The sequence below is a fragment of the Oncorhynchus masou genome, chromosome 33, assembly GCF_036934945.1.
Source record: "Oncorhynchus masou masou isolate Uvic2021 chromosome 33, UVic_Omas_1.1, whole genome shotgun sequence".
Lineage (NCBI taxonomy): Eukaryota > Metazoa > Chordata > Actinopteri > Salmoniformes > Salmonidae > Oncorhynchus > Oncorhynchus masou.
Genome location: NC_088244.1, coordinates 2828291 through 2847216, shown reverse-complemented (window position 1 = coordinate 2847216; position 18926 = coordinate 2828291). Strand labels below are relative to the sequence as shown.

Genomic DNA, 18926 nt, shown 5'->3' with positions numbered 1-18926 from the left:
TCCCTGTCGTGAGTATTTCTCCTTTGCTAAAATAATCCATCCACCTGACAGGTGTGGCATATCAAGAAGCTGATTGAACAGCTTGATCATTACACAGGTGCACCTTGTGCTGGGGACAATAGAAGGCCACTCTAAAATTATTGTGATGTCATTGTGGGGTATTGTGATGTCATTGTGGGGTATTGTGATGTCATTGTGGGGTATTGTGATGTCATTGTGGAGTATTGTGATGTCATTGTGGGGTATTATGTGTTGATTGATGAGAAGAAAAAATATATTTATCCATTTTAGAAAGTTTAGGGGTCTGAATACTTTCCGAATACACTGATATACGAACTGTGTTGTGAGAATAATATTAGAGTACTTTGGGAAAAAATATTAATCATATATATATATATATTCAGTATTTGAAACAGGTGTCTAGCCCATATGGGCTTTAAAGGCACTACTTACATTAAAAAACAAAAAGAACAGTAGATATTTGAAACCTGACTCTCACCCCCTCCATGTCTCGTTCCTCCTCTCAGATTAGTAACCCAGCTACTCGCATGCTGAAGACTGCTGCAGCTCAGGTGGGCACGTCAGGTGTCGCCACACCCGGAACGCCCAATCGGCCAATCATCACTGTGCACAAGTCTGGCACGGTGACAGTTGCCCAGCAACACCAGGTGGTTACCACGGTAGTGGGTGGAGTCACCAAGACCATCACTCTGGTTAAGAGTCCCCTCACTCTGGGGGGAGGTGGCACGCTGGTAAGATCACACCTGACAGAGGCTGTTTAGTGGCCTTAGCAGGATCGCTAAGTTAGCCAGTGAACTCTGATAAATATGAATAACATAATATTTTTTTATTATTCAGTAGAAACTTAAGATTTTCTGGTTCGGTTTCTGTAATTGTTCGTTCGACTCTTATTGAAATAATCCGTGCCAATTTTTCAAGTAAACATCATAAAAATGTATTTAAAACAAAACAATAACGTTTTAAGCCAGTCAGCTGACCAGCTTATTGACCCCTGGGTTTAGCAGTGACTCTCTGCGTCTGTTTTGTGCCCCCGTTCTAAGCTGACCGCGGCCAACCAGGGTCAAAACAAAGTGATGTCTGGGAAGGACGTGCAGCATTGGGTTAGTTAGGATGTCTTCTGTTGTCTTTTACATGAACAGTCCATTATCCCCATGGGGGGGTCACATATTAAACATGTACAGTAGAACAGTCCATTCTCCCCATGGGGGGGTCACATATTAAACATGTACAGTAGAACAGTCCATTCTCCCCATGGGGGGGGTCACATATTAAACATGTACAGTGGAACAGTCCATTCCCTCCATGGGGGGGTCACATATTAAACATGTACAGTGGAACAGTCCATTCTCCCCATGGGGGGGTCACATATTAAACATGTACAGTAGAACAGTCCATTCTCCCCATGGGGGGGGTCACATATTAAACATGTACAGTAGAACAGTCCATTCTCCCCATGGGGGGGTCACATATTAAACATGTACAGTGGAACAGTCCATTCTCCCCATGGGGGGGTCACATATTAAACATGTACAGTAGAACAGTCCATTCTCCCCATGGGGGGGTCACATATTAAACATGTACAGTGGAACAGTCCATTCTCCCCATGGGGGGGTCACATATTAAACATGTACAGTGGAACAGTCCATTCCCTCCATGGGGGGGATCACATATTAAACATGTACAGTGGATCAGTCCATTCCCTCCATGGGGGGATCACATATTAAACATGTACAGTGGATCAGTCCATTCTCCCCATGGGGGGCTCACATATTAAATACAGTGGATCAGTCCATTCCCTCCATGGGGGGCTCACATATTAAATACAGTAGAACAGTCCTATCTGAATAAGTCACGTGGAAGCGTCATAGTGTCATGCTGCATTCCATTAAATAGAAATAGACCTATGTTCATAGTAAAAGTCATGTGGCGTTCGACCAGTCTTTCCTCTGTGATCTGACGGTCTCTCCTACTTCCTGTCCTCCAGCTGTCTAACCTGTCCAACCTGGGGAAGGTGATGTCCGTGGTCCAGACCAAGCCTGGTCAGACAGGAGCGGTGACGGGACAGGCTGGCTCCAGCCTCCAGCATATCCTACAGGTCAGTAATACATTTAGTTATGTAATACGGGCCTGTAATACATTTAGTTATGTAATACAGGTCTGTAATACATTTAGTTATGTAATACATTTAGTTATGTAATACAGGTCTGTAATACATTTAGTTATGTAATACATTTAGTTATGTAATACAGGTCTGTAATACATTTAGTTATGTAATACATTTAGTTATGTAATACAGGTCTGTAATACATTTAGTTATGTAATACATTTAGTTATGTAATACAGGTCTGTAATACATTTAGTTATGTAATACGGGCCAGTAATACATTTAGTTATGTAATACAGGTCTGTAATACATTTAGTTATGTAATACAGGTCTGTAATACATTTCGTTATGTAATACGGGCCAGTAATACATTTAGTTATGTAATGCGGGTTAGTACCTGTCGTTGTGTAACGCGGGACAGTGGTGCCTGTCGTTGTGTAACGCGGGACAGTGGTACCTGTCGTTGTGTAACGCGGGACAGTGGTACCTGTCGTTGTGTAACGCGGGACAGTGGTACCTGTCGTTGTGTAGCGCGGGACAGTGGTACCTGTCGTTGTGTAACGCGGGACAGTGGTACCTGTCGTTGTGTAACGCGGGACAGTGGTACCTGTCGTTGTGTAACGCGGGACAGTGGTACCTGTCGTTGTGTAACGCGGGACAGTGGTACCTGTCGTTGTGTAGCGCGGGACAGTGGTACCTGTCGTTGTGTAACGCGGGACAGTACACAACAATCAACTTATTGGTGAATTCACATCGTCAGCCGATTCTCAACCATAGTTCCTGTGAGATCCCGTGGAAACAGATATCGAATATGTTCTGACGTATAGAGAACGAGTCTCCAACTGTCTACCAAGCTGAAATGGACCGTGCTGGTTGTTTTTATGCATAAACCAACAGGTGGTATAATCCATCTCGACGGATATTACACCAACCTCAAGGTGGGGCTCTATTTCACAAAAGTGTAGCATGATATATGTTAGCCTCCACCTCTCGTCTTCACTTCTGACCCCTCTCTCTCTCTCTCTCTCTCTCTCTCTCTCTCTCCTCTTCCTGTCCCGCCAGACGAAGGGTCCTCTTCCGGCGGGTACTATCCTGAAGCTGGTGACGTCAGCCGACGGCACGCCCACCACCATCATCACCACTTCCAAGGCCGGGGCCACCGTAGGGGGCAAGCCCACCATCTTGTCCTACAGCAGCATGCCTACCTCCACCTCCAAGCCGGGCACCCACATCATCAAGACCATACCCATGTCCTCCATCGGACAAACAGGTTCGTCTGTTTCCTATCGATCGTTTCAATCAGTCAATTGCAGGTCTGGAGCCCTTTTTTTTGGTGTATTTTTGTCCGGCGCTGGTGAGTATTTCAGGACGGTCTCTGGGAAAAGTCTCTTGCCGGTACACCAGTACATGGATTTGACAGTCAAACTATCACTTAAATAGCAGCCAACCGTTGTCACTGCTGATATGCTATGCCACGTCGTGATTGGTTTAAGTTAACTAACAGGAACAAGTGGTCTCTCTCCCCTTTTCTGTGATGGCGGTCTCCCGACATCAACATTCGACCTTCCAGAATATACATATTTGACTTGAATCAAAATGCAACACTTCAAAATTAACCTTATAGAAAGCAGTCTTCTACAAATAGTCTTCTAACCAAGCAGTCTTCTACAAATAGTCTTCTAACCAAGCAGTCTTCTACAAATAGTCTTCTAACCAAGCAGTCTTCTACAAATAGTCTTCTAACCAAGCACACAAAGTAGGTCTATAGACTACCTGATTTCACATAGAAGTAGGTCTATAGACTACCTGATTACACATAGGAATAGGTCTATAGACTACCTGATTACACATAGAAGTAGGTCTATAGACTACCTGGCCTGATTACACATAGAAGTAGGTCTATAGACTACCTGATTTCACATAGAAGTAGGTCTGTAGACTACCTGATTATACACAGAAGTAGGCCTATAGACTACCTGGCCTGATTACACACAGAAGTAGGCCTATAGACTACCTGGCCTGATTACACATAGAGGTAGGTCTATAGACTACCTGATTACACACAGAAGTAGGTCTATAGACTACCTGGCCTGATTACACATAGAAGTAGGTCTATAGACTACCTGATTACACATAGAAGTAGGTCTGTAGACTACCTGATTACACACGGAAGTAGGTCTATAGACTACCTGGCCTGATTACACATAGTAGGTCTATAGACTACCTGATTACACACAGAAGTAGGTCTATCGGCTACCTGGCCTGATATTTATTTTTATACAGATATCGTCTATTTGCAGGCTGCACTGTTTTTATTTGTTGGCTTTATGTAGGCCTTTTTCTTTTATATGGCAATATAAGTTACTTTTTGAGGTTTTTATCATTTATTTAGAATTTTGATTAACTACATGACAATGATTTTGAGATATGAAGCCATTTTATTTTTTAAATTAAATTTAAACTGTTCCATGAAAAGGTGGATATGAAAACCGTAACTGGCACAGATTGGTAGAAATTAAGACACATTTGCAAAGCAAGTACATTTCTGTAGGCTTCGGTGCACACCGCTCGCATGTGCACAGGGAGTGGAGGGGAACAAACTTAAACGAGAGACGCGTAACGGAGGGGAAAAGGAGAACTTTTCCAACCGGATTCTTCAGGTTTACATATCGTCGGGCTCCTTGTTCCGTCTCCTTGTTCTAGCTATGGCATAATTTTCAATTTAATTTCCGGGAATATAAATTAAATTTTCAACATTAATTTCCAATGATATGTACTTTATCGGGTAACTACTAAATGAGTCCAAAAGTGTGCTGGGATTTATTTTATTGATATACCAGAAATGGGTTCCCCTTTGCCTAATACATATAACTGTACTAATGTGTTTTAATCTGTTGTCTGGTCAGGAGTGACAGGAAGTGGTATGAAGTCCCCCATTACCATTATCACCACTAAGATGATGACTCCAGGCACCGGGACACCAGGCAAGATCATCAGCGCAATGCCCAGAGCTGGGGCTGGTCAGCAGGGACTCACACAGGTACCCCAACCCCCCCCCCCCCCCCACCTATCCCCTCTCTAACCTTTAACCCTGGTGCAGTGACACCAGGCAAGATCATCAGCGCAATGCCCAGAGCTGGGGCTGGTCAACAGGGACTCACACAGGTACCCCAACCCCCCCACCTATCCCCTCTCTAACCTTTAACCCTGGTGCAGTGACACCAGGCATGATCATCAGCACTATGCCCAGAACTGGGGCTGGTCAACAGGGACTCGCACAGGTAAAGAGGATGGACAAGTCATTAATAAACCCCTTTATGATAAAACAAATTCTTATCTACAATGACGGCCTAGGAACAGTGGGTTAACTGCCTTGTTCAGGGGCAGAGCGACAGATTTTTATACCTTGTCAACTCTGGGATTTGATCTAGGAACCTTTCGGTTACAAGTCCAACACTCTTAACCACTGCTGTGTAAGCAGAGAAAGATGACACTAAAAACCAATAAGAAACCAGGACAAAAACATTCAATACAATGTGAAGCAGATTAGTGATGGGTGCAGTTATTCAAATATCCAAACGGACTGGTAGTTCCTGCCAAGGCAGCAGCTACTCTTCCTGGGGTTTATTATGGATCCCCATTAGTTCCTGTCAAGGCAGCAGCTACTCTTCCTGGGGTTTATTATGGATCCCCATTAGTTCCTGTCAAGACAGCAGCTACTCTTCCTGGGGTCCAGCAACATTAAGTTATTTGAAAAATAATATAATATTTTAAATTGTATAGCAGTTACGAGCCTTGCTCATGGGAATAACTGTATATTTCCTATATTGCACATGTATACATTATGTTTCTACCAGGTGGTGCTGAAGGGTGCCCCTGGACAGCCCGGAACTATTTTACGGACCGTCCCCATGGGAGGTGTACGTCTCGTCTCCCCGGTAACGGTTTCCGGTGTCAAACCTAACGTCACCACCCTGGTCGTCAAGGGAACCACAGGTGCTCAGTGATAATCTCATCACAGCTTTGCTAATCATGTCTACTTATGCTACTAAATATGATTTTAGTTCGTGATTTAATGTGATTTTAGTTTGTGATTTAATGTGATTTTAGTTTGTGATTTAATGTGATTTTAGTTAGTGATTTAACGTGATTTTAGTTAGTGATTTAACGTGATTTTAGTTAGTGATTTAACGTGATTTTAGTTGGCGACACATTAAATCATCAACAGGTCACCGCCAGGCTTTAGCTTGTGCTGTTTTGTAGCATCAGTCTCATTACACGAGCCTGGGAACCAGTCTGTTAGCGCTACTGGGGACCAGTCTGTTAGCGCTACTGGGGACCAGTCTGTTAGCGCTACTGGGAACCAGTCTGTCAGCGCTACTGGGAACCAGTCTGTTAGCGCTACTGGGGACCAGTCTGTTAGCGCTACTGGGAACCAGTCTGTTAGCGCTACTGGGGACCAGTCTGTTAGCGCTACTGGGAACCAGTCTGTCAGCGCTACTGGGGACTAGTCTGTTAGCGCTACTGGGAACCAGTCTGTTAGCGCTACTGGGAACCAGTCTGTTAGCGCTACTGGGGACCAGTCTGTTAGCGCTACTGGGAACCAGTCTGTCAGCGCTACTGGGGACCAGTCTGTTAGCGCTACTGGGGACCAGTCTGTCAGCGCTACTGGGGACCAGTCTGTTAGCGCTACTGGGGACCAGTCTGTCAGCGCTACCGGGGACCAGTCTGTTAGCGCTACTGGGGACCAGTCTGTTAGCGCTACTGGGGACCAGTCTGTCAGCGCTACTGGGAACCAGTCTGTTAGCGCTACTGGGGACCAGTCTGTCAGCGCTACTGGGAACCAGTCTGTTAGCGCTACTGGGGACCAGTCTGTTAGCGCTACTGGGGACCAGTCTGTCAGCGCTACTGGGGACCAGTCTGTCAGCGCTACCGGGGACCAGTCTGTTAGCGCTACTGGGGACCAGTCTGTTAGCGCTACTGGGGACCAGTCTGTTAGCGCTACTGGGGACCAGTCTGTTAGCGCTACTGGGGACCAGTCTGTTAGCGCTACTGGGGACCAGTCTGTTAGCGCTACTGGGAACCAGTCTGTTAGCGCTACTGGGGACCAGTCTGTTAGCGCTACTGGGAACCAGTCTGTTAGCGCTACTGGGGACCAGTCTGTTAGCGCTACTGGGGACCAGTCTGTTAGCGCTACTGGGGACCAGTCTGTTAGCGCTACTGGGAACCAGTCTGTTAGCGCTACTGGGGACCAGTCTGTTAGCGCTACTGGGAACCAGTCTGTCAGCGCTACTGGGGACCAGTCTGTTAGCGCTACTGGGGACCAGTCTGTCAGCGCTACTGGGGACCAGTCTGTTAGCGCTACTGGGGACCAGTCTGTTAGCGCTACTGGGGACCAGTCTGTTAGCGCTACTGGGAACCAGTCTGTTAGCGCTACTGGGGACCAGTCTGTTAGCGCTACCGGGGACCAGTCTGTTAGCGCTACCGGGGACCAGTCTGTTAGCGCTACTGGGAACCAGTCTGTTAGCGCTACTGGGGACCAGTCTGTTAGCGCTACTGGGGACCAGTCTGTTAGCGCTACTGGGGACCAGTCTGTTAGCGCTACTGGGAACCAGTCTGTTAGCGCTACTGGGAACCAGTCTGTTAGCGCTACTGGGAACCAGTCTGTTAGCGCTACTGGGAACCAGTCTGTTAGCGCTACTGGGAACCAGTCTGTTAGCGCTACTGGGAACCAGTCTGTTAGCGCTACTGGGAACCAGTCTGTTAGCGCTACTGGGAACCAGTCTGTTAGCGCTACTGGGAACCAGTCTGTTAGCGCTACTGGGGACCAGTCTGTTAGCGCTACTGGGGACCAGTCTGTTAGCGCTACTGGGGACCAGTCTGTTAGCGCTACTGGGGACCAGTCTGTTAGCGCTACTGGGGACCAGTCTGTTAGCGCTACTGGGGACCAGTCTGTTAGCGCTACTGGGGACCAGTCTGTTAGCGCTACTGGGGACCAGTCTGTTAGCGCTACTGGGGACCAGTCTGTTAGCGCTACTGGGAACCAGTCTGTTAGCGCTACTGGGGACCAGTCTGTTAGCGCTACCGGGGACCAGTCTGTTAGCGCTACCGGGAACCAGTCTGTTAGCGCTACTGGGAACCAGTCTGTTAGCGCTACTGGGAACCAGTCTGTTAGCGCTACTGGGGACCAGTCTGTTAGCGCTACCGGGGACCAGTCTGTTAGCTCTACCAATGGCCGTCAATCAAGTCATAATTCAATGTTCTCCCTCTGAACAGGTGTGACTACGTTGGGTACGGTGACTGGCACAGTGTCGACCAGCCTGGCAGGAGGAAGTGTTGCCACCGTTGCTCCTATCACCACCTTGGGCACCATGACGACCCTGCCTGGGCAGGTCACTGTCTCCGCAGCACAGGTACAGTTTATGTAGATAACGTAGGATGTGTTTACACAGGTAGCCCAATTCTGATCTTTTGCCCAATTATGGGCAAAAGAGCTAATCTTATTGGTCAATAGTCCAATTAGTGAATAAAAAAGATCAGAATTGCAGCCTTAGTGTTTTATCTTCCACATTTGCTATGTCAGTCCAGTTTAGTACAGGTACGTACTGACCTCATTAATACTTGGAATGGATTGACTTCCATTTAAATTTGCTGCTAAGCTTGTCCTGGTGGCATACACCCGGGAGACACCAAGCTGACTATGATACACCAGGGAGACACCAAGCTGACTATGATACACCCGGGAGACACCAAGCTGACTATGATACACCAGGGAGACACCAAGCTGACTATGATACACCCGGGAGACACCAAGCTGACTATGATACACCCGGGAGACACCAAGCTGACTATGATACACCTGGGAGACACCAAGCTGACTATGATACACCTGGGAGACACCAAGCTGACTATGATACACCAGGGAGACACCAAGCTGACTATGATACACCTGGGAGACACCAAGCTGACTATGATACACCTGGGAGACACCAAGCTGACTATGATACACCCGGGAGACACCAAGCTGACTATGATACACCAGGGAGACACCAAGCTGACTGATACACCAGGGAGACACCAAGCTGACTATGATATGTCCGGGAGACACCAAGCTGACTGATACACCAGGGAGACACCAAGCTGACTATGATACACCAGGGAGACACCAAGCTGACTATGATACACCCGGGAGACACCAAGCTGACTATGATACACCAGGGAGACACCAAGCTGACTGATACACCAGGGAGACACCAAGCTGACTATGATACACCAGGGAGACACCAAGCTGACTATGATATGTCCGGGAGACACCAAGCTGACTATGATATGTCCGGGAGACACCAAGCTGACTATGATATGTCCGGGAGACACCAAGCTGACTATGATATGTCCGGGAGACACCAAGCTGACTTATACACCAGGGAGACACCAAGCTGACTTATACACCAGGGAGACACCAAGCTGGCTATGATACACCCGGGAGACACCAAGCTGACTACGATATGTCCGGGAGACTCCAAGCTGACTATGATACACCAGGGAGACACCAAGCTGGCTATGATTCGTCCGGGAGACACCAAGCTGACTACGATACGTCCGGGAGACACCAAGCTGACTATGATACACCAGGGAGACACCAAGCTGACTGATACACCCGGGAGACACCAAGCTGACTGATACACCAGGGAGACACCAAGCTGACTGATACACCAGGGAGACACCAAGCTGACTATGATACACCAGGGAGACACCAAGCTGACTGATACACCAGGGAGACACCAAGCTGACTATGATACACCAGGGAGACACCAAGCTGACTATGATACACCAGGGAGACACCAAGCTGACTGATACACCAGGGAGACACCAAGCTGACTATGATACACCAGGGAGACACCAAGCTGACTGATACACCCGAGAGACACCAAGCTGACTATGATACACCCGGGAGACACCAAGCTGACTATGATACACCAGGGAGACACCAAGCTGTCTATGATTAGTCCGGGAGACACCAAGCTGGCTATGATTAGTCCGGGAGACACCAAGCTGGCTATGATTCGTCCGGGAGACACCAAGCTGACTATGATACACCAGTGAGACACCAAGCTGGCTATGATACACCCGGGAGACACCAAGCTGACTATGATACGTCCGGGAGACACCAAGCTGACAATGATACACCAGGGAGACACCAAGCTGACTATGATATCGTCTGGGAGACACCAAACTGACTGATACACCCGGGTGCAGTGCTTCTTGTATGATCTGTGGAAATTATTTTTCTGTTCAAACATGCCACCATGAAAACATAACACTCGGCGTGTTTGAATTCCATTTTATATACATCTTTCTTAATTATAATGGCTAGATGGCATTGTATTAAGTTGTTTAATTGACCTCTTGCATCTCTGTCCTCCAGGCAGGAGGCCAGGCCACCCAGGTGACCTTAATCACTTCCCCTAGCGGTGTGGAGGCTCAGCCTGTCCATGACCTTCCTGTCTCCATCCTGTCGTCTCCCACCTCCGCCGACCCCTCCTCCACCCAGCCCGAGGCTGGTGACCCAGGCACCGTGACCCTGGTCTGCTCAAACCCCCCCTGCGAGACCCACGAGACCGGCACTACCAATACAGCTACCACGGCCTCCGCTAACATGACTGGTAATGGTGGGGTGGAGAGGGTGTGTTCAAACCCGCCGTGCGAAACCCACGAGACCGGCACCACCAACACTCAAACGACAGCGTCCTCCAACATGGGCCAGGTACAGCAGGTGTGCACCAACCCGCCGTCAGAGACCCACGAGACCGGCACCACCAACACTCAAACGACAGCGTCCTCCAACATGGGCCAGGTACAGCAGGTGTGCACCAACCCGCCGTCAGAGACCCACGATACAGGTACCACCAACACCCAGACCACCGCCAGCTGTAACATGGGATCCAACCAGCAACAACAGGGCTCCTGTGTAACCAACAACACCAGCGGGTCTGATCCCCCGTCCTCTCCGCCCCCCCCCTCCTCCGGAGACCTTTCCCCGTCGTCTGTTTCTGGTACCAGCTCTGTGCCCGGGGTGCTGCGACCGGAGACTCTGAGAACAGGGACCACCTACACCTCGACCACCGCACGCTCTAACATGGGCTCTGACCAGATGGGCATGACGCTCAGCTCCTCGTCCTCAGATAACCAGAGCAAGTCATCCAGCGGAGGAGGAGGAGGAGGACCCCCCCTTACATCTCCTGTCTGCTCCAATCCACCTTGTGAAACACACGAGACTGGCACTACCACTACGTCGACGCAGGCCAACTCCAGTATGGGCATCGGGCAGACTACAGGGACGGTCCAGAGGGTGTGTTCCAATCCGCCGTGTGAGACACACGAAACGGGCACCACCAACACCCCGTCTCAGACAACGTCCAACCTGACCGGGACGGGCACGGTCCAGAGGGTGTGTTCCAATCCGCCGTGTGAGACGCACGAAACGGGAACCACCAACACGGCGACTACAGGTAGGACCTACTGTTGTCTATCCACTGAGCATGACTGTAACACAGCTACCACAGGTAGGACCTACTGTTGTCTATCCACTGAGCATGACTGTAACACAGCTACCACAGGTAGGACCTACTGTTGTCTATCCACTGAGCATGACTGTAACACAGCTACCACAGGTAGGACCTACTGTTGTCTATCCACTGAGCATGACTGTAACACAGCTACCACAGGTAGGACCTACTGTTGTCTATCCACTGAGCATGACTGTAACACAGCTACCACAGGTAGGACCTACTGTTGTCTATCCACTGAGCATGACTGTAACACAGCTACCACAGGTAGGACCTACTGTTGTCTATCCACTGAGCATGACTGTAACACAGCTACCACAGGTAGGACCTACTGTTGTCTATCCACTGAGCATGACTGTAACACAGCTACCACAGGTAGGACCTACTGTTGTCTATCCACTGAGCATGACTGTAACACAGCTACCACAGGTAGGACCTACTGTTGTCTATCCACTGAGCATGACTGTAACACAGCTACCACAGGTAGGACCTACTGTTGTCTATCCACTGAGCATGACTGTAACACAGCTACCACAGGTAGGACCTACTGTTGTCTATCCACTGAGCATGACTGTAACACAGCTACCACAGGTAGGACCTACTGTTGTCTATCCACTGAGCATGACTGTAACACAGCTACCACAGGTAGGACCTACTGTTGTCTATCCACTGAGCATGACTGTAACACAGCTACCACAGGTAGGACCTACTGTTGTCTATCCACTGAGCATGACTGTAACCCATCCCTTTCTTCAAGTTGACAGATTTGGGTTCGTACAGTCATGAAAATCCTGGAAAAGTCATTGTATTTGAAAATTGTTTTTTTTTCTTCCCAGGCCTGGAAAAGTTTGGGGAAATGTTCAAATCGGAAAAGTCATGTAAATTAATTTAATGTCATTTAGGTTAATGCACAGTTTTTAAATATTTTATTAATCAAATAAAAATCAACATACTTTTGGTCATGTAGTGTACGTGGACAGCTGCTTGTCCAACTTCTCATTCCAAAATCATGGGCTTTAATATGGAGTTGGTCCCCCCCTTTGCTGCTATAACAGCCTCCAGTCTTCTGGGAAGGATTTCCACTAGATGTTGGAACATTGCTGCTATAACAGCCTCCACTCTTCTGGGAAGGCTTTCCACTAGATGTAGGAACATTGCTGCTATAACAGCCTCCACTCTTCTGGGAAGGCTTTCCACTAGATGTTGGAACATTGCTGCGGGGACTTGTTTCCATTCATCCACAAGTGATTAGGCCTCCCGGCTCGCAGTCGGCGTTACAATTCATCCCAAAAGGTGTTCGATGGAGCTGAAGTCAGGGCTCTGTGCAGCTCAGTCAAGTTCTTCCACACCGATCTCAACAACCCATTTCTGTATGGACCTCGCTTTGTGCACGGGGGCATTGTCATGCTGAAACAGGAAAGGGCCTTCTCCAAACTGTTGCCACAAAGTTGGAACCACGGAATTGTCTAGAATGTCATTGTATGCTGTAGTGTTACGATTTCCCTTCACTGGAGTGAAGGTGCCCGAACCATGAAAAACAGCCCCAGAACATTATTCCTTGTCCACCAAACTTTACAGTTGGCACTATGCATTGGGGCAGGTAGCCTTTTCCTGGCAGCCGTCAAACCAAGATTCGTCCGTCGGACTGCCAGATGGTGAAGCGTGATTCATCACTCCAGAGAACGTGTTTCTACTGATCCAGAGTCCAATGGCCGCAATCTTTACACCACTCCAGCCGACACTTGACATTGCACATGGTGATCTTAGGCTAGTGTGCGGCTGCTCGCCCATGGAAACCCATTTCATGAAGCTACCAACCCAACAGTTATTGTGCTGATGTTGGTTCCAGAGGGACTCAGTAGGGAGTGTTGCAACCGACGGATTTACACGCTTCAGAACTCCACGGTCCAGTTCTGTGACCTTGTGTGGACTACCACTTCGCAGTATAAATGAGCAGTTGTTGCTCCTAGACTTTTCCACTTCACAATAACAGGGCTGACCCCAATTAGTTGATTGTTTGGTCGTTAGGCTGTTGATCGACCGATATTGTGTTACTGCTCCACTAAACCAAACGTACAGTACCAGTCCTTTTTGGGAACACCTCAACTCATTCAAGTGTGTTTTGTTTTCTTATTTTCTTTTTACTATTATCTACATTATAGAATAATAATGAAGACATCAAAACTATGAAATAACACACATGGAATCATGTAGTAACCAAGTGTTAGACAAAAAATGTAAATGTTTTATTTGAGAATCTTCAAAGTGGCTAGCCTTACAGCGTTGCACACTCTTGGCATTTTGGGTGCTGGTACTGTTTATATTTGGATTACTGTACCATCTATGTTGGTGCTGATTACAGCATTGCACCGTCTTGGCATTCTGGGTGCTGTTTATATTTGGGTGCAGGAGCGCCACAAAACTTTTCAACAAATATTCTATAAGAGGAACAGGAACAGCTCTAGAACATTTTGAGGTGGCGGGAATCCTTCCAGCGAGTTCCTGCCCTAGTTGAGCACTGTTACTTATCCCGATCTCACTGGCATGGGAAACTTTGAGGACCCAGAATATTTTATACAATGTTGCAAGTTTGCTCGTGCAAGCTTTGGGCCTGACCCAAGTTAATAGTTGATACAATGTTTGAAGTTTGTTGCAGACAGGCCAAAGTTGATTTATAGGATATTTATTTTTATTCTGGATATTTTCTACCTGCAGGCTGCAATGTTTTTGTTGTCAAATATAGCCTACATAAAGCCATGTTTTGCAACGGCAATAGAAGTAACTTTTTAGGTTCAATTCATTTTCATTTAGATATAATTTTGATTAACCAAAATATGCGTCAGCCAGTAGGAGCGGGAGGTTAAAGTTTTTTTTAATTCTGGTTATCTAGATCTCTGGAACCCTCTTGAGGCATAAAATCGTAAGCTTAAATCATCAGACAAGCTCAATGCACGAAAGTTGATATTATACACATAGGGTCTGTCCATATTTGGGGAAAATTGATTGGACGAAAGAACGGACGACTTTCAGCACATCGTTGTACGGATCTAGCAGGGAAGAAATTTGATGAGCTGACTTGTTGAAAAGATGGCCTCACTTGACAGTGCCACATTGGGAAGTCACTAATCTCTTCAGTAAGGCCATTCTACTGCCAATGTTTGTCTATGGAGATTGCATGGCTGTGTGTTTGATTTTATACACCTGTCAGCAACAGGTGTGGCTGAAATAGCTGAATCCACTAAATTTAAGGGGTGTCCACATACTTTTGTGTATGTGTGTGTGTATATATATATATATATATATATATCTCTCTCAGCCAGGATGTAAATGACACATTAGTGCAGGAGTGTCAAACTCAATCACCACACGGGCCATATTGAAAACGCTACGAATTTGCTGGCCAGACATAGACGATTATGTTTGAACAAAACAACGTGCATACAACTGATCCAAACTGGCCTCTGTTTTATTAGAAAAAATGTGGCCCTTTTATAATGTCCACAGGATGCTATAAATAAAGTTTTAACATGTTAAAACAAGAGATCAGTTATATTTGTCCAGCCTCTGCTGCTATGCTTGCAGATGTGCATAACTCCAAATAACCAAACATAGCTAGGTTGTTGTAACGTTTTGAAATGTAAAACATGCATTTTTTTTTGTGTGTGGATCACTGGTGCAGTTGAATGAAGCATTGCTTTATGGTGCACTCAATGTGTTGTTGGCCTCGTTGAGTAGCCAGCCTCGACTACTGTTCAAAATGTTGCTGTGATAGGCCTAGATGGGGTGGGGGTTGCAGCTTTTTTTATAGGGGCTATTTATTGTCAAGCATTAGAAACCGAAGCCAGACTGCAGCATGTTTGTAGCCCAGCTAGAACTATGGCATGTGTCTTTACCAGTGGAGGCTCCTCAGAGGAGGAAGGGGAGGATCATCCTCAGTGACTTTCATAAAAATGTAAGTTGTAAAACATTCAAGTTATAATTTTTCGATAAAACTATCCTAAATATAATAACATCACCAAATAATTGATTAAAACACACTATTTTGCAAAGAAGGTCTACAGTAGCTTCAACAGCACTCTGTATAGTAGCACCATAGTATAGCTGGAGGACAGCTAGCTTCCATCCTGTCATTACCCACATGGGATCAGAGAACAGCCTCCCGGTGTCGATACCCACATGGGATCAGAGTACAGCCTCCCGGTGGCGATACCCACATGGGATCAGAGAACAGGCTCCCGGTGGCGATACCCACATGGGATCAGAGAACAGCCTCCCGGTGGCGATACCCACATGGGATCAGAGAACAGCCTCCCGGTGTCGATACCCACATGGGATCAGAGAACAGCCTCCCGGTGGCGATACCCACATGGGATCAGAGAACAGCCTCCCGGTGGCGATACCCACATGGGATCAGAGAACAGCCTCCCGGTGTCGATACCCACATGGGATCAGAGAACAGCCTCCCGGTGGCGATACCCACATGGGATCAGAGAACAGCCTCCCGGTGGCGATACCCACATGGGATCAGAGAACAGCCTCCCGGTGGCGATACCCACATGGGATCAGAGAACAGCCTCCCGGTGGCGATACCCACGTGGGATCAGAGAACAGCCTCCCGGTGTCGATACCCACATGGGATCAGAGAACAGCCTCCCGGTGGCGATACCCACGTGGGATCAGAGAACAGCCTCCCGGTGGCGATACCCACGTGGGATCAGAGAACAGCCTCCCGGTGTCGATACCCACATGGGATCAGAGAACAGGCTCCCGGTGTCGATACCCACATGGGATCAGAGAACAGCCTCCCGGTGGCGATACCCACATGGGATCAGAGAACAGCCTCCCGGTGTCGATACCCACGTGGGATCAGAGAACAGCCTCCCGGTGGCGATACCCACATGGGATCAGAGAACAGCTTCCCGGTGGCGATACCCACATGGGATCACAGAACAGCCTCCCGGTGGCGATACCCACGTGGGATCAGAGAGCAGCCTCCCGGTGGCGATACCCACATGGGATCAGAGAACAGCCTCCCGGTGGCGATACCCACATGGGATCAGAGAACAGCCTCCCGGTGTCGATACCCACATGGGATCAGAGAACAGCCTCCCGGTGGCGATACCCACATGGGATCAGAGAACAGCCTCCCGGTGTCGATACCCACATGGGATCAGAGAACAGCCTCCCGGTGGCGATACCCACATGGGATCAGAGAACAGCCTCCCGGTGGCGATACCCACATGGGATCAGAGAACAGCCTCCCGGTGGCGATACCCACATGGGATCAGAGAACAGCCTCCCGGTGGCGATACCCACGTGGGATCAGAGAACAGCCTCCCGGTGGCGATACCCACATGGGATCAGAGAACAGCCTCCCGGTGTCGATACCCACATGGGATCAGAGGACAGCCTCCCGGTGGCGATACCCACGTGGGATCAGAGAACAGCCTCCCGGTGGCGATACCCACATGGGATCAGAGAACAGGCTCCCGGTGGCGATACCCACAGGGGATCAGAGAACAGCCTCCCGGTGGCGATACCCACATGGGATCAGAGAACAGCCTCCCGGTGTCGATACCCACATGGGATCAGAGAACAGCCTCCCGGTGGCGATACCCACATGGGATCAGAGAACAGGCTCCCGGTGGCGATACCCACATGGGATCAGAGAACAGCCTCCCGGTGGCGATACCCACATGGGATCAGAGAACAGCCTCCCGGTGGCGATACCAAACTCCTTATTTTTTGTATACGTACTTCGATATGCTGCCAATTGCTGCTAATGGAAAAGTAATGAAATTCCATCTTTGAAAATGTGTATGTAACCTTACATGTATAATAGGACAGATCTTTCCGGACACAGATAGAGTCTGGTCCTAGACTGCGAAGATGAATCTCCGTAAGGAATCGGTTTTAATTTGGGTCCGGGAAGTTGTCCCTTATGCTGCGTTTTACACAGGCAGCCCAATTTTATTTACTTTTTTGCCCAATTATTGTCAACATATCTGATTGGTCAACACCTGTGTGTTAGTCCTGGTGTTGGGGGAACCGTTTTTATTCATACTGTTGGGATGTCTCTCCTCCCTTCAGCCCAGCCTGGTGACTCGACACAAGGAGACAACGGAACTCAAGAGGCTCCCTCGTCGTCCTCGGCAACCACCGAGTCCAGCGCATCGACAACATCTGGCAGAGCCGTCACCACGGTTACTCAGTCCACACCCACACCTGGGCCCTGTGTACCTGTAAGGACATTATTACACCTGGCTTTCGTACGGTCAACTCTTTTTGGGGTTGTGGTTAGTGTATTTGTCCTTGGGGGTTAGGCAACCCTGGTTTGAGCCCCACAGCCGTTCTCTGCACTGTAGACTGTTAAAGATATTTATTTTGGACATCATGGATGGGTAGCACCAACATGGATTAACTATTAAACTGGTTAAATCAAGGTTTTATCTATTAATCAAACTTTAAACCAAGCTTTTAATTAATCCTAGTATTAATTTAACCTTAATCTAAAATTAATTTCAACAATATTGGTGCGAAACCACCCAGTAAGTTTTTTGAGAATTTGACAATTCATCCCTTTCTTTTTTTTACTTCATCACTGACTCTTTTCGCTCTCTCTCATTCTCCTCTCTCTCATTCTCCTCTCTCTCTCATTCTCCTCTCTCTCTCATTCTCCTCTCTCTCTCATTCTCCTCTCTCTCTCTCATTCTCCTCTCTCTCTCTCATTCTCCTCTCTCTCTCTCATTCTCCTCTCTCTCTCTCTCATTCTCCTCTCTCTCTCTCATTCTCCTCTCTCTCTCTCATTCTCCTCTCTCTCTCTCATTCTCTCTCTCTCTCTCATTCTCCTCTCTCTCTCTCTCATTCTCCTCTCTCTCTCTCTCATTCTCCTCTCTCTCTCCTCGCTCTCGTTCTCTCTCTCGCTCTCCTATCTCTCGTTCTCTCTCTCGCTCTCCTCGCTCTCCTTCTCTCTCTCGCTCTCCTTCTCTCTCTCGCTCTCATTCTCTCTCTCGCTCTCCTATCTCTCGCTCTCATTCTCTTCTCTCTCGCTCTCCTATCTCTCGCTCTCATTCTCTTCTCTCTCGCTCTCCTATCTCTCGCTCTCATTCTCTTCTCTCTCGCTCTCCTATCTCTCGCTCTCATTCTCTTCTCTCTCGCTCTCCTATCTCTCGCTCTCATTCTCTTCTCTCTCGCTCTCCTATCTCTCGCTCTCATTCTCTTCTCTCTCGCTCTCC

At 48.0% G+C, this 18926-nt stretch overlaps 1 protein-coding gene across 6 annotated transcripts in view; it reads left to right on the top strand.

The window, feature by feature from the left end:
• LOC135527684 (host cell factor 1-like) overlaps positions 1 to 18926 on the top strand; it is a 46437-nt gene that overhangs the window by 13029 nt on the left and 14482 nt on the right. For 4 of the 6 annotated variants that reach the window (XM_064956179.1, XM_064956178.1, XM_064956176.1 and 1 more), the window contains exons 12-20: positions 528 to 752; positions 1062 to 1121; positions 2006 to 2116; positions 3188 to 3395; positions 5032 to 5165; positions 5983 to 6121; positions 8402 to 8538; positions 10551 to 11634; positions 17782 to 17933. In XM_064956179.1, coding sequence (XP_064812251.1) covers positions 528 to 752; positions 1062 to 1121; positions 2006 to 2116; positions 3188 to 3395; positions 5032 to 5165; positions 5983 to 6121; positions 8402 to 8538; positions 10551 to 11634; positions 17782 to 17933 — 2250 coding nt within the window. The remainder of the gene's footprint in view (positions 1 to 527; positions 753 to 1061; positions 1122 to 2005; positions 2117 to 3187; positions 3396 to 5031; positions 5166 to 5982; positions 6122 to 8401; positions 8539 to 10550; positions 11635 to 17781; positions 17934 to 18926) is intronic. The other 2 variants (XM_064956181.1, XM_064956180.1) reach the window with 1 other exon arrangement.